The sequence below is a fragment of the Ctenopharyngodon idella genome, chromosome 2 (assembly GCF_019924925.1).
Source record: "Ctenopharyngodon idella isolate HZGC_01 chromosome 2, HZGC01, whole genome shotgun sequence".
NCBI lineage: Eukaryota > Metazoa > Chordata > Actinopteri > Cypriniformes > Xenocyprididae > Ctenopharyngodon > Ctenopharyngodon idella.
Window position 1 is genome coordinate 10,675,730 of NC_067221.1, and position 14,657 is coordinate 10,690,386.

Sequence of the window (14,657 nt, forward strand, 5' to 3'; positions counted from 1 at the left end):
TGGCGTACAGTGTTTAGATCAGTCCTATAGCGCCCCCTGCCTGTGAGGTTAAATCAATGCAGATTTCTAGCGTTTGTTTACGTTTAGTAGTGGGCCTACATCCACGAATAAATGTATTTTTTTAAAGGATTTAAGGACAAATTCTATTTTCTTTTGTTGTGAAGCCATAAAATTTACCATGAAAAGTAGCTTATGATATACATATATGAGCCAAAACATTATAAACACCTGCCTAATATGCTGTTGGTCCTCTTTGTGCTGCCAAAACAGCACCTGCCCCCTGAGGTATGGACTCTACAAGACCCCTGAAGGTATGCTGTGGTATCTGTGACCAAGACATTAGCAGCAGATCCTTCAAGTCCTGTAGGTTGCGAGGTGGAGCCGCCATGGATCGATCTTATTGGTCCAGCACATCCCACAGATGCTCAATTGTATTGAGAGCTGGGAAATTTGGAGGCCAGGGCAATACCTTCATCATGTTCCTCAAACCATTCCAACATGAAACCAAGGCACTCAAGGATAAAGAAATAATTTATTTCTTTATCCTTAATTGAGTGCCTTATGTTTTTTAATGAGTAAAACTATCCCTCATCCAAAGAGCACAGGGATAAGAAGATTTTACACCCGGACAGCACTCGTTACATTTTTGTTTGTTGCATTACTGAACAATGTGTGCAGTGTGGCCATTGTCATGATGAAGGGGTGTACCTGGGCTGCAACAATGTTTAGGTACGTGGCATGTGTCAAATTGATGTCTACTTTAATGGCCAATTTTGTTTAAATTAAGGATTGCAGAAATGAGTACACTCTAGATTTAATTCAACAAATGTATAATATTCTAGCACTTAGTATGCCCTCCATAATTTTGAATACACTGCTCTGACCCTTCTTGACACGGAGTGTACAAGTTCATGACAAATTGTCACATCTGTCCTGTTTAACTCTGGATGATGAGCTCCTTAAATGCCCTGATCTTTAATGGGGAGTGTTGCTCAACTCGTCTCTACAGAATCCCACACAGGCGCTCAAGAGTGTAAAGATTGAGTGCAATACATGTCCACAGAAGGTTTTTCACCTTGGGAGAATGCATATCCTCATTGTCATGTTGAAAAAAATGCCCAGCAATGCAGGGAATGAGGAAAGGGTAACATCTTCTGTTTCAAGTTTGTATATTAAATTACACAGTGGTGTGTGAATTCATGACAGCATTGATAAAGCACAACTCCCTGTACTCCTCCTCTAGCAACACCATAACATTTTGGATGCTGTTAGATCCAAAATGATTGATTTGGTCTCATGAGACTAGAGTATTGATTCCCAGAATCTATATTGTGTAAATATGGGCTTTGGAAATGGCTAACTGACTTTATTGTGCTTTGGCTACAGTAGGTAGTTCCGGTGAGAACAACAACCATGCATGTCATTTCTGCAGGCTGCATCTTACTCTGTGAGATAAACAGTCACTCTTTTCATAGCTTTTGCTGACTCTGAGACACTCGCTTGGTATTTCTCCTGCTCTTTGTCTAGCAAAAAAATCCCTCATCACTAAATGAAAGCTTAAAATGAAGGCCTCATTATTTCAGGGGCCTTGTCACAAGTCCGTTGTTTTTGAATTTCTGTGTTTCGTTTGCTATATTTTCACACTTAAAATAATGATTTGGTAATCCTCTTGTACCACTGTCCTCTTTTGTGCTAAGAAATAAGTCTCCTGACTGTTCTCTCCCAAATGGTTCCATTGTTGTCAGCATTAAGTCTGAGAATGATTCAGTGGGATATATAACACTTTGAATTGTTAAGAAATTACTTCTCTTTAAATGTTTTGGTTCAACATACTTACCTGTTGATCAAATATTGCCTTAAACTTACACCAGAAATTTTTTATTTAGTAACTTTTAGGAGGGTGTACTCATTTTTGCTACACAACATTTTATCACCTTGATAAGAAAATCTTATTTTCCTGAATAATTTTGACATGCTTCTTTGGTAATTGATTAAGCAGACTTGCTGGAACATTATATCTCTAAATAACCCTAACATGTCTTCTAAATAATTGAGTAATTGCTGACTTTCAGAAGTTTCAGAGAGGGTGTACTCATTTATGCTGTGCACTATATTATATATATATATATATCTATTCTTGTATATCTTAAAAATACAAAAATAAAAGATTAAACATTATGTTGGGGTTTTTCAAACTGGGGTTTGTGAAGGAACTGCAGGGGGTTTGTAAATTGATAAAAAACTAATAATTAAATATTTAAAATGTTTTTATTTAAAAATTATTTATTTCTTTGAACAATTAAAATAAAACATCACTAAAAAAGATGAAATATTTTATTTGTTTATACTGTGGCCTCTCAATTTTCTGTGTAATTATAGAAACTGGCTGGTCTGTGTGTGCAATTCCACAAAACTGAAAGACTTTCCGAACATATACAGTAAGCAACAGGCTTTTTTAGAAATAAAATTTTAAAAGATAATTAAGAAGAATTAGGGAAAATCAATGGGTTATGAAAAAACTATAGCTATCTCGTTAAATATTAAGTAATCATGTAATCATTACAAAAGAGACTGACTCTTATTATGAGTATTTTACAACATAATATAATGTAGCCTAATTACAAATATTTAATTTTTGGAATCTGAATGTGTACTCCATATTACATAGTGTGTGTGTGTGTGTGTGTGTGTGTGTGTGCTTGTTTATATGATTTATGAGGACACAAATTTGTATAATGACATATGTATTACACTGGTATTTGAGTCATCATGATTAAAATGGCTTAAAACATACTAAACAATATTTTATTAAAAATGCAAAAAAGCAGAATGTTTTCTGTGATGGGTAGGTTTAAGGGTAGGTGGGTCATTCCATGAATTCGGTGCCTTTTCAACTTTGAAAAGCTTGTATTTACCAGTTTGTTTACGTTTAGTAGTGGGCCTACATCCACGAATAAATGTATTTTGAAAAACTTTGAAACTTTGAAAAATTAAAATATAAAATAAGTTTAATAATAAAAAATTCTATCTGTGAAATGAAGAGCTTAAAATGACAAGAAATTGTATTGTGCCATCTCAGGCTATGTAATTTTTATTTTATTTACTATTTTTCTTCCTCATGTTTTGATATTTTTGTCATTCCTGTTACAGGCATAATCATTACTATATACTACAGTTTTAATTCGAACTATGTAATAGTTTTCAAATATATGAGCAGTATTTTTGTCCCTTTTTTAACTGGGGTTGTTTAAAATTTGGTATTTAAAAAAAAAAAAAAAATCTTATATTTGTCATTCAGATGACCAAGAACATCCTAATTTTGGAGGCTTATCACCTGTCAATTAAGAAAAAAAAAATATATATATATATATATTTACAAGAGAGACAAGGCTTTGTCCAAAACAAAATATAGTTAATGTTACAATTGAAAAACTTGGAAGGCCATTTCAAATATTATTTTTTACATTTTTTATGAAATTAATGAAAGTAACAGGATTGACGGAATGGTTACAGGACGGACCAGAGTAACAGGGATGACAGGACACACATTCTTCAGCATACACTCTACATATTTGTTTACATAAAACTGTAAAGTTTCTAACTTTTTAATTTACATTATATTGTTTTGCATTCACTTTGCATAGTTGTATTAGTGAAACATTCAATTTCTAAGAGATTGTCCTCAAACCTTGCATGGGCCTAAGTCAATTTCTAAGAGATTGTCCTCAAAGTGTGTCTGAATCATGTCCAAATATAAGAAAAGTGGAAATGACACTTACGGACAGCTAGACAACTATCTAAATATAATAGCCCCATGATATTGAGTAACCAACGAACTAATAAACACATTTTACCCACATGTTATTGTAGCAAGTTAGGGAGAACTAGGTTTAAAAAGGTCAAGATGTTGACCGAAATATTATTGGCTGTCGATTAGGAGATGCCCCAGGTAAACAGGTAAACTTCAGTCAGGTGCGTAGGGGAAAATCTACCACAAGATCAAGGGCCTCATTTATAAAATGTTGCGCAGAAACCGTCCTAAATTTGATCTTACGATCATTTCTTAGATGTGGGTACGTGTGATTCATGGAATGAACGTACACACAGAAAACGGGCGTACGCCTCTCTTTCAGATGTGAAATCTATAAATCGCAAATGATCTTGAACTTGCGCGCAGCTGAATGGTTTCAGTTCTCTGCGTTGTAACACCTAATTAATGTCATTTACATATAAAAGATCACCAGTCATTGTCCAAATCCTTTAATTCAGAATGGCGAGCTGCAAGAATAGCTTAGATTTCCAAAAACCTGCAGTAATCTGACAAGGAAAAGTGTGTACGTCTGCTCAGACTCTGACGTGGCGCTAAGCACTTTTCCACGTCAAAGACCGTTTTTATAAATATGAGCGTTGGCGTGGATTTAAGTGTACGCACACTCTAAGATCAAATCTGTGCGTACGCACACTTTATAAATGAGGACCCTAATGTTTTAAGGGTACTGTAATTAGACCAATGCGTCCATCTGTTTTGTCTGTGTCAGTGTGTCCCCTCACAGAACTTAAAATATATATGATCTGTTTTAATTATTAGGCAAGGAAGATGATCAGATCTTGGTCTTCCTATGATCGTCTGAAACCAGATTAAACAGTTTATATATACATTTAATTTATATATTAAGTTTATATAATATATTTAAATAGTTAATACTTTAATTACGAGATTTGTGTACCAACAATACTAATACTAACAATACTAAAAATACTAACTAAAAATGTAACTGATGCTCATATGCCACCCACACTGAATGATATAGACATTAGATCAATAATACACCTGGGATGACCTTTTAAAATGCTTGCATTTTACACAGATAAATGTTAAAATCAGTGTGGCTAAGGTGACACCTAATCTGTCATCCCTGTTACCCACATGTCAAGACCTGTTACTCTGGAAAAGTAACAGGTTTGACAATTTCAAGCTAATTTGCTATTTGCTTGCTAACAGACCAGATCACAAAAGCACATGTTGTACACTTTGAAGGGATATTACTTGTAGATAATGATTATATTACATTAAATAAATAAGTGTTTAAATGTATACTTCAAAAATGGTAACATTGCATTGCATGATGTCCCCCCTCAGTCAAACCTTATAAATCATCAAAAATAGAACATTATAGAGGAGAGAGAGAAACTTACTTGTGTTTTAACTGTTGGCATCCTGGATGAGAGATGACTGGAATGTACCATTATTTTACAAGGGTTTTTTTGGTGAGGGTAACAGGGCTGACATGAAATCGGGGACACCGAAAAAATAATGTATACTTATGCTAAAACATTGCTTGACAATAAGACTATACTTAGAACAATATGTAAATGTGATTTTTGTTTAATTTTGCATTCAGTTTGCAAATTAAAAGTCATGCTGAAAAAGAACAATCATAGCAAGGGACAGGCCAAAAACCTTACCCTTATCAGAATAAATGCAATTTTAATTATTTTTATTGACTTTACTTTGGTGTAATATTGATAAAACAATACACAGTATTGATATGTTTTTTTAAATCACAAATGTATTTGTTAAAGTACTTCTATGTCTGATTATTTCTTAGGGACGCAAAAGGCACAGATTTCATGGAATGACCCAGGGTTAGTTTGTACAGTATAAAAGCCATTACGCCTGTGTCCTCATAATGATAGGTAGGTGTGTGTGTGTGTGTGTGTGTGTGTGTGTGTGTGTGTGTGTGTGTGTGCGCGCGCGCGCGCGTGTGTTTACGTGTTGCTGCTAAAAGTGAACTATCACTCTACTGGTAAATACTGGCATCAAGTGGAGGCTGATCGCACTACAGCTTAATTGTTCTACAAAAGTAAAACGAATAGACACTTCAAAACTGTTGCGTTTGACTTTAACAACAAGGTCGACCTTTTTGTCTTAATCCCAGTTGGGAACCCAAAATAATAAAAATATATCTTTTTTTTTTTATTTAAACTGTGTATACAGTGCCTATTCTGCTATGCTATAGGCCTACTTACAATTATTAGATAATTTATTAACTCACAATTAACAAGCAACATATTTTGATACAGCATATGCTGCTTAAGATTTGCACGGTAGTTTCTGAAGACACTGTATTATAGTCTAATAATAAATTTGAATTCCGCTTTATAATTTATGTATGTAAAATAAGAATTTCCATGCTGATGTTATAATGAGACGCAACAGCAGCTGCACTTTTAAGCTGTTTTAGGTGAGGTTTCTTGTATGCTGTAGGCGTGCATATATATATGCGTCATAGAGAGGTCATGCTCTTCCATAGGGGAAACCACTAGTTGGAAATTTAAATCACCACAATGTGCAGAGACACAGGAGACGAATATGTGACGAAACGGCGACTTCCTCCTGCTGTAATTAAGGACATCAATACTTGCACTCAACTTGACCGTAATATCATTGGTTACATCAGGATACCCAGAGGAAGCAACTTAATAGCTTTACTGCAAATAATCCTTCTCTTGACTCACACACTGTCAGTAAAAGCACGTGTTCCAGTATCTTTCATTTAGCTAATTTACAGTATTCGTGTTTTTTCTCGCTTATTACTGCAGGGGGTGTGGTGGGGGGTCAACCAAAGTCAATATATATCTAGTATATTTTATATATATCTAGTATATTATATCTAGTAGCCTATATCTGGTATATCTTTGCTTCAACCAAACCCAAACGAACCCTGCGTCTCAAACAGCTCCATAGCTTCCTAGGTCGTGTATCAGTATACCGTCTAAATGAATGTGGTCGACTCCCTGATCAGTGCCCTGACTACTGAACTAGGGAGCTGATTGAGATGCACGCGAAGTAAAATTCCTACTTGAAGGTTATATTTCTGTATTATTTTGCAAATAGGCCTATAGCCTACATATATAGCCTATAAACATTTCATCAAAGTTTCAGTAGCCAGAACTTTTAACAACGTTTCAGTCACAAACAAGTTCGATTTAAAGCCTCGCGCACAGACGTTGTGTGGTAACAATGGCAACATACGTTCCCGAACACTATAGGCTACTTCTAGAAAACAAAAGTAGCTACTGTCATTATTTACCTCTTTATTTCATCGTGTTTTATTAGGATATAGCTTAGTTCATTCACATAAAAAGTCCAAAAATCTAAAAAGTCTAAAAGACAACCACAGGTGATCTTGCATCTCTGAAACCAACTTTTTCTAATACGTTTTCATATGTAGTTTCAAATCCGAAACACATGGGGGCAGTGTTGAGGTAAAAACCGACTCGAGGTGATTGGGAACCAAGGCGCGGAGTCATTGTTCAACTAAATCACGCTCTGTATACGGACTGAGTGAGTATACATACCAAGCGGTGACTTATAGTTTCGTCATACGACGTCATAGTTCACATGAGCGTAAGCATGAATTAATTCATACAAAATCCATCGGTGGTGCACGACTTTGGACTTCATCATCTGTGTGCGGACAGGCCAGTAAATGCGCAAGGGATCCAGTTTGCTTATAACAAACATCATGACAAAATCAAGTATTCTGCTTTAATAAAATAACTTTTTGTACTTGTGAACCTGACCTAACAAAAACGTTATACGTTGAAGTTATGCCTATCATTCAGAAAATTTCAGACGCATAATATCCGTTCACCAAAGAAAGGCCATGACGCATGTGAGATTAAAATAGACTGATACGTCTTTTATTAATTGTGTTTCTTAAAAGACAGAGAGTGACAAATTCCATTATGTATAATAATAAATATAGCTTAAGTTTAAAAAAAAAAAAAAAAAAAAAAAAGTGCGCTATTTTAATTCACGAAGAAATTTCAGAACCGCATTGGTGGACAGCGCTCAGCTCGTGACCCTGTGACAAATGTGGCGTTTTTGAACATGGCTCTTTTTGTTATCGTGTCCACCCTCTATTGTCTCATCAATGGTCAGCCCGACGGTGCGTAGCCTAAGTGTTTGTATGGAGTGACTAATGTGGTTTGGGACCTCGAGACAACCCACAGACCGGTGATCCTAATTGGCAGTCACATTGTCATGTCAAGTTGAAAAAAAAAAAAGAAAAAAAAAAAGTTGCAAATTGTCCTTTCTCCCGAAATTACATTTAGAGGAAAGTTCCATTTGAGGTGTATGTGTGTGACTCGTTCATCGATGAGGAAGGAACTGTACTATTATATCCCGGGAGGAAGGGTTGATGACGTCTGTGGCATACTTAATGTGACTTATTGAAAAAAAGCAAGACTCCCTATTCATGGATAAAAATCCGAGGAAATCGGAGCACAGCAGAAAAGTTTTGTAAAAGGACATGTAGACAAACGAGTGCTGCTGATTTCACCGAGGTTTTGTTTGCAAAAGTGATTTTGTGTATATTGGTTATTGTATAAAAGTGCAGGGGTTGAACCGACGAGCACATAAGCAAAGGACGGTGGCGCTTCAGGGAAGAGGTGCTGTGAGGAAGATCTCTATCTCTCTCACACAACCATAGCCGCACCCGAGTCGCATCCAACAGCATTTCTATCTACCTACTCTGCAATAGGTATGTTTAACATCCGACAAAGGCGTTTTTATTCGGTTTAAGCCAAGGAATTATGATACGAAGACGCTCAGACAACTGGATTTTTTCCTTTTCTAAAGATTATCTACCGGTTTTATTGTTTGCCTCATCGGGAGAAGGATTCTGTTGCGCGTGCATGGCATTCTTTAAACTTTTCAAATCATCTTACGAGCGGAAAATACGAGTAAAAAAGTAACCTGTTTTGCCTTTCTGGATTTTTTTCTTAACAAAAGTTCTTTGCGTATTATATCGAATAGAATAAAACCCATCATAAGCAACAAATAAACCAATGAAATTGTAAATTCACCTGGACCGTATCGTGGCTAGCCTACTCTATAAGTGTTTTATATTTTTTTAAGTTATTTATTTAACTTTCTTGTGTCTTTACAGCATGGCCAGATCTAGTAAAGCGACTTTAGCGTTGCTCATCTACGGAATCATGATGCACTACAGCGCCTACTGCACGCCTATTGGGATGGCTTTTCCTAAGATGAGGTATGTATATGCTTTTCTACTCAACGTTTTGGGAGTTTCTTTCGGATAATATTCTGGGACGAGCGTTATTTTACAATCTAAACACGCCAGAATTTAATCATCTTGTCAAGGCGCAAAAATGGATAATAAGGATTTTTTTTATTATTATTTTAGCTACTAAATTTTATATTAAAAAGATGGGCTTTGTTGTATTATTCGGTAGACTTCAAACAGAAACAACCCAACGAGATTTTCCCCCGAGAGTTTACGCAGGGCTACAGTGCAAGCGCTTAAGATCTGCTTGCAAATGTGGGAGGGCGTTCTTCATCGCTAAGAAGGAAATTCTCCATCGGGACAGGCAGATGCAGTGTAGCTTGTATGAAAATGAGAAACCAATGAATGTAACGGGTGGCCCGTAAGATGACGGTACAGTGGCGTCACTGTACAAACCGAAGAAGAAAAAAAAACACGAATGAGAATGTTCAGTGCGGGACCTTTTGTTGTGTGAATTTACTTATGATTATAAGATTATAATGTCAGGTGTATTTGGTTTATCATACCTTCACAAGTCGCCATCAAATCTAAAATTTGGCCAGACATAGGCTACCAAGCTTTAACATATTCTTATGCTTTTAAAAAAAATGCGAATGGACACCTATTATTAGAATTATTATTCTCTCATTTACCCTATGAAGATATCACAAGTTTGTATGACTGTCTGCGTCATTGAACTAATTATTTAAAATCAATTCGATCCATAAACCTTGAGCATGTCGCGTTGTATCATCTCACTATTTTTTTTTTTTTTTTCGTAAAACAACTAGGTATAATTTACGGTAGAATTAATTTAGCGATTTATTTGAAACGCTGTTTTATGGACAATTGTGATTAAATGCATCAATCTTTTTTTTTATTATTATTTTTTATTCCAGACTAGACAACGATGTATTTGACGAAGACGGAAACTCGTTAAGCGACCTGGCTTTTGGCACTGATCAAATTGCTATACGAAGTCCTCCTTCTCTTACGGATGACCTATACACGCTATACTATCCTCCAGAGAAAAGGTACATTATTTCACATCACTTCGCTGTATGTTTTATGAGAATCGATGTCATTATGTTTAGTTTATGTTGTTCCGCTATGTCTGTTAGTTTTGTTTCCCAGCTTTTTTCCTTTGCTTTTTTTCTGTTATTGTTGCTGTTGATATTTGCATCAAGTGACTATTTAATATAGATAGATAGATAGATAGACAGATAGATAGATAGATAGAGCGACAGAGAGACGGATCGATTGACAGATTTACAGGGAATCGAAAGTAACACTATTACGCGTTTAGCCGAGAGAAGAATACAACTAAATCAGGCTGATTACTTTGCAACAAACGTGTTCTGTGGTATTTCATCACTGATATTATGTGTTTGGCGTTTTATCTCAGAACGGAAAGGCATGCAGATGGATTATTAGATAGAGCCTTGAGGGACATCCTGGTTCAGTTATCAGCACGAAAATATCTGCATTCTCTGATGGCAGTTCGCGTAGGGTAAGGGCATTTTTAAGCGTTTACCTGCCGTCATTTTGTTTTCCCCCCTCTTAATTTCAGTGGAGGTGATTTCACGTTGTCTTGTCTTGACTTTTTGTCTTTATTTTCTCCCGACTTCTTGTGTCTTTGTCTGTGGGCTCGCATGGGCGTGGAATTTCATGGGGAACTATTCGTGGATGAACCACGATAAATTAAAAGTTATTTGTTTAATTGTTTGTGCTCAGACGAACATGTTGTACCTATAGCCTATTGTTTCAGGGAAAAAATGTCGAGAGCCAATGCGTCAGAATACATTTAATTTCCAACATGCATAATTTATGAGGCTTGTCTGCTCTATCTTATTTCGATTTCTAATAAATTTCGTTGTAATGTTAACGAAAAAAAAAAACAATTTTTATTGAACGATATAATTAAAAAAAAAAAAAAAAAAAAAAAAAAAAAAAAACATATATAGGCCATGTTTGGATCATCAAGAGCGTTTAAGCTGTACTGAAACCTGTTAACACATTTTCTGTGCCAGGCGGTAGCCTAATAATAGTTCATATATTTGCAGCGGAGGAAGCAGCGAGGAAGACGAATCGGAACCATTATCAAAAAGGCATTCGGATGGGATCTTCACCGACATTTACAGTCGCTACCGAAAACAGATGGCCGTCAAGAAGTATTTAGCAGCCGTCCTGGGAAGAAGGTACAGACAGAGAATTAAAAACAAAGGACGTCGATTTGCTTATTTGTAGCGCTGACAAAACTGCCCCCAACTGCCCCTCCATGTGTACATTCAGTCCTAAGATCAAAGTCATTCTGATATAACTGATTAATCAGTGGATCGCGCCTGTGTTCTTTAAACATGTATTTATGTATGAAGTAAAGCCATTAAAATGAATATTTTACTAATAACATTGTTTTTCTTTTTGTACAAAAGCACTTGAAACCGCACAGTTATACTTTGTGGACCAACCTTCAGTTTCATGTATATAGCTATATATGTTGAAAACAAAAGAAAACAAAAACCATCAGGAGAAAAAAAAAAAAAAAAAAAGATGAAAAAAAAATGTGCACCTTGAACGTTATGCGCCTGATATCTTTTCAAATTCATCATCATATGCAGAAAATAAATAGATTTTAAAAAGACAATCAAAGTTCTGAATGTTATACTTATTTTTGTAATCTGCTAAAAGAATAGAGTCTTATTTTATCCAAAGTCTGCCCAGGGATGTATGGGACATACTCTGTAAAGTACAGGGCTGTTTCAACTGTTGTGACTCCCCCCTAAAAGCAGGAGTGGGAGAGGGATATTTAGTAGCTGGCACGATTCCCTCTTTCTTAGCCCACTCATTTATGAACTGTACTTCAAATCACCTGTCTTCTCCAGATGGAATGTGATTGTCCTGCCTGTGTTTGTGATTGGAGCCAGTAACCAGTATGCCTGACTGGAAAAAAATGACACTGGAGTAACATGTTTTTTTTCTTGATGAATTTTCTTTCAATTGTTTCTTTTTTTCTTCATCATCTCAGTGCATGGTATACTTATAATGTATACATGCATGTCCTTTGTTTCCCATCCATTATCATTGTATTGGTCCCTCTATCAGAAACTACACTAGATCCGCCTCTGTGGAAGCAGGAGTATTTTTTTTTAATCAAATCGAATTGAAAAGAATTGAACAAGCACTAACATTCAAATGCATTCTCCATTGAGCTCCTAAAACGTTTTGTGGAATTGGCGTGTCGGTCTCTCTCTCAGTTCTTTGCATGCTTTCAATGCCCTTTGACCGAATTTTGAAGCTGTGAATGCTTTAGTATGCAGTTAGGCTAGAGTAGCAAGTCATTGGATGACATAATGATCTTCTGACGCCGCCCCAATTTTAAAATTCTCTGTGTTATAATGTGCCAGTTAAGAAATGAATGCAGTGGATGGTCCCCTCATGCCCATGACTTGATAGTGAACCTTCTTCAGTGGCGCGATCGCTCTTTAATAGATAGGACGAAGTATGCTTAACGGTTTCATTCATCGCCTCATCATAGATCTAGAAAAAAATCAATCGTGTTATCTGTAATTGGTGCTGATGACTGAGGGAATGTGAGGCTGAGAGAACGGGGAGGCCAACGAAAGCGAAGGGGGAGGTCCTTGTGAACTTCAACGTGACCATTGTCATATTCATTATCCTTACTGCCAGATAGTGCTTTTGCATGTTGAAGATAGCCTTTCTCTTGTATGTATAGATGAGGAACACTACACCCATCGCCCTTAGGGAGGGACACACTGCAAAATCATCTATTTGTTGTTGTTGTTTTTTTTTTGTTTTGTTTTTAAATCATGTATTTTGGTTAAAGCCTGTATTGAATTCAGTATATTTCTCCTGATATGGAAATCAGGTCTTATTCATCCACTAATTCAATATGTAAACCGTTGTCCCAGGCATGAAATCAATCTTTCTTCAATTTGGCATTGTCCCCCAGGCTTTATGTGAGTATGGATGCGGCTCTGATAGTGTTATGCGAGGAGCGCGTGTGGAAGGGCGGGAGGTGGGTGGGAGAGCGAATGCGTGCGTGAACATAATGATGTTATGAAAGATGATATGGGTTTTGGCTTAGGTGCCTTGTGACAACTTACGATAAAAAAATCGCCACTTATCACGGATGGCAATTTTAGTGGCCCTACAATGCTGCAAACTATTAGGTTCCATTTCATGAACTCCATCTTTACTTTTCCTCTCCTTTTCTTTTCGAAACTTGGTTTCAAACCTAATTCTTTAATTAGAGCTGAAAAGCATGGCCAGCATATATTGTGATCAAATCTATTACTGAAGTGGTGTACATGGTAAAAGTATTAATTGTCTGGATTGTTTAAGCTGATGAATGTGTGTAAATGTGGCAAGCACGTGTTTCTGTTTAGCTCTACTCATTGTAGCTCAAGGTCCATGAAGCCTATAGCTAGGTTTTGTGTTGTTTCCTGTTGCATAGCTTGAGGGTTTTTTGACAACGATTGGAAAACCTGACAGAACCCAGGCCACAGCACAGCCTGTTGTGTACATTTCTGAAAGCGCCGAAAGCCTTAATGTGAACGTTTTATCTATACCTGAAACATTATATATGTGACAAGTGAATATTAGCGAGTGACATCATCCTATATTAACACATATAGCTCCTTAGGGGGTGACATTTTTAAATGTTAAAAAGTGTTGTAAGATTTGTATGAATAAATTTTTGTAAACAACACAATTTCTAATCCATGTCTAATCTTTGGAACGTTCCACCGTAGCCCGTGTAAACGCACAGTTTGTGCGTTTCTCCATAAGGCTACTTCTATCCACACAAGCACACGATGAAGGCTCACGCTGTGACACTAATGATAGACCAAAACCCACTGCTGTTCAAGATGTGTAATCAGTATAATTCAGATCTCCATATATCACTGTGGGTGAGCTGAGTGGTTGTGACAGCTTTAATTTATACTCACAACAATCAGAACATTCACATCGAGTCAGTGATCCTGGGCGGCTAGGTCAAGAGTGACCCTCAACGAACCACCCACTTCAACACTGACAGCACATATGTACGCAAAGATTTTTACTCATACAGTAAACAAAGATAAATAAGAAACATTCACAAAAATATTCCAAATAAATGAACACCTATATAACTATGAACAACACTACAGTGGTGGCGGAAGATTACACAGATTCTGTGTTGTCCAGCAATAAAGGTGACTCAAGATGCCTAATATACAATCAGTTTGCTCATGATGTGTTTCTGGATGCCCCAGTCAACTACAAAGGTAAGTCAAAAGTCCCATTGCTTGGGACCGTAAAGTATAAAATGAAACCAACATAACGTCACAATCCGGTCAAGTTTTCAAGCTCACTATTAAATCTGACTTCAGTTGAGCAAAACCAAAGCTTCAAAAGCACTAGTTAAAGAGGATGGGAACATCATTAGATGACAAATTTTTACTTCAAAACAACTCCAAAGGCCATGGGTTAGATTCCCAAGGATAGCTTGAACTGATAAAATGTACACTTTCAGTGCAATTTAAGTCAATTTGCATGAGAGTGATTGCCAAATGCATAAAT

At 36.4% G+C, this 14,657-nt stretch overlaps 1 protein-coding gene across 2 annotated transcripts; it reads left to right on the top strand.

Moving 5' to 3' along the window:
- The first annotated feature begins 7,932 nt into the window (after positions 1-7,932).
- On the top strand, positions 7,933-13,806 carry adcyap1b (adenylate cyclase activating polypeptide 1b). Of its 2 annotated transcripts, XM_051918274.1 has the most exons (5): positions 7,933-8,549; positions 8,958-9,062; positions 9,974-10,108; positions 10,480-10,584; positions 11,138-13,806. In XM_051918274.1, the coding sequence occupies exons 2-5, from the start codon at positions 8,959-8,961 to the stop codon at positions 11,319-11,321; spliced, it is 528 nt and encodes a 175-aa protein (XP_051774234.1). In that variant the 5' UTR covers positions 7,933-8,549; position 8,958; the 3' UTR covers positions 11,322-13,806. The 2 variants fall into 2 exon arrangements, with proteins under 2 accessions (XP_051774234.1, XP_051774243.1); XM_051918283.1 differs by lacking the exon at positions 10,480-10,584 and having other exon boundaries at positions 8,143-8,549.
- The last annotated feature ends 851 nt before the right edge of the window (positions 13,807-14,657 follow it).

Excerpts from the sequence above, each read along its gene's own strand:
- adcyap1b (XM_051918274.1), top strand. The coding sequence starts at position 8,959 with ATGGCCAGATCTAGTAAAGCGACTTTAGCGTTGCTCATCTACGGAATC. Across the intron at positions 9,063-9,973 it reads ATGGCTTTTCCTAAGATGAG|ACTAGACAACGATGTATTTG; the intron begins GTATGTATATGC and ends TTTTTATTCCAG. Across the intron at positions 10,585-11,137 it reads CTGATGGCAGTTCGCGTAGG|CGGAGGAAGCAGCGAGGAAG; the intron begins GTAAGGGCATTT and ends ATATATTTGCAG.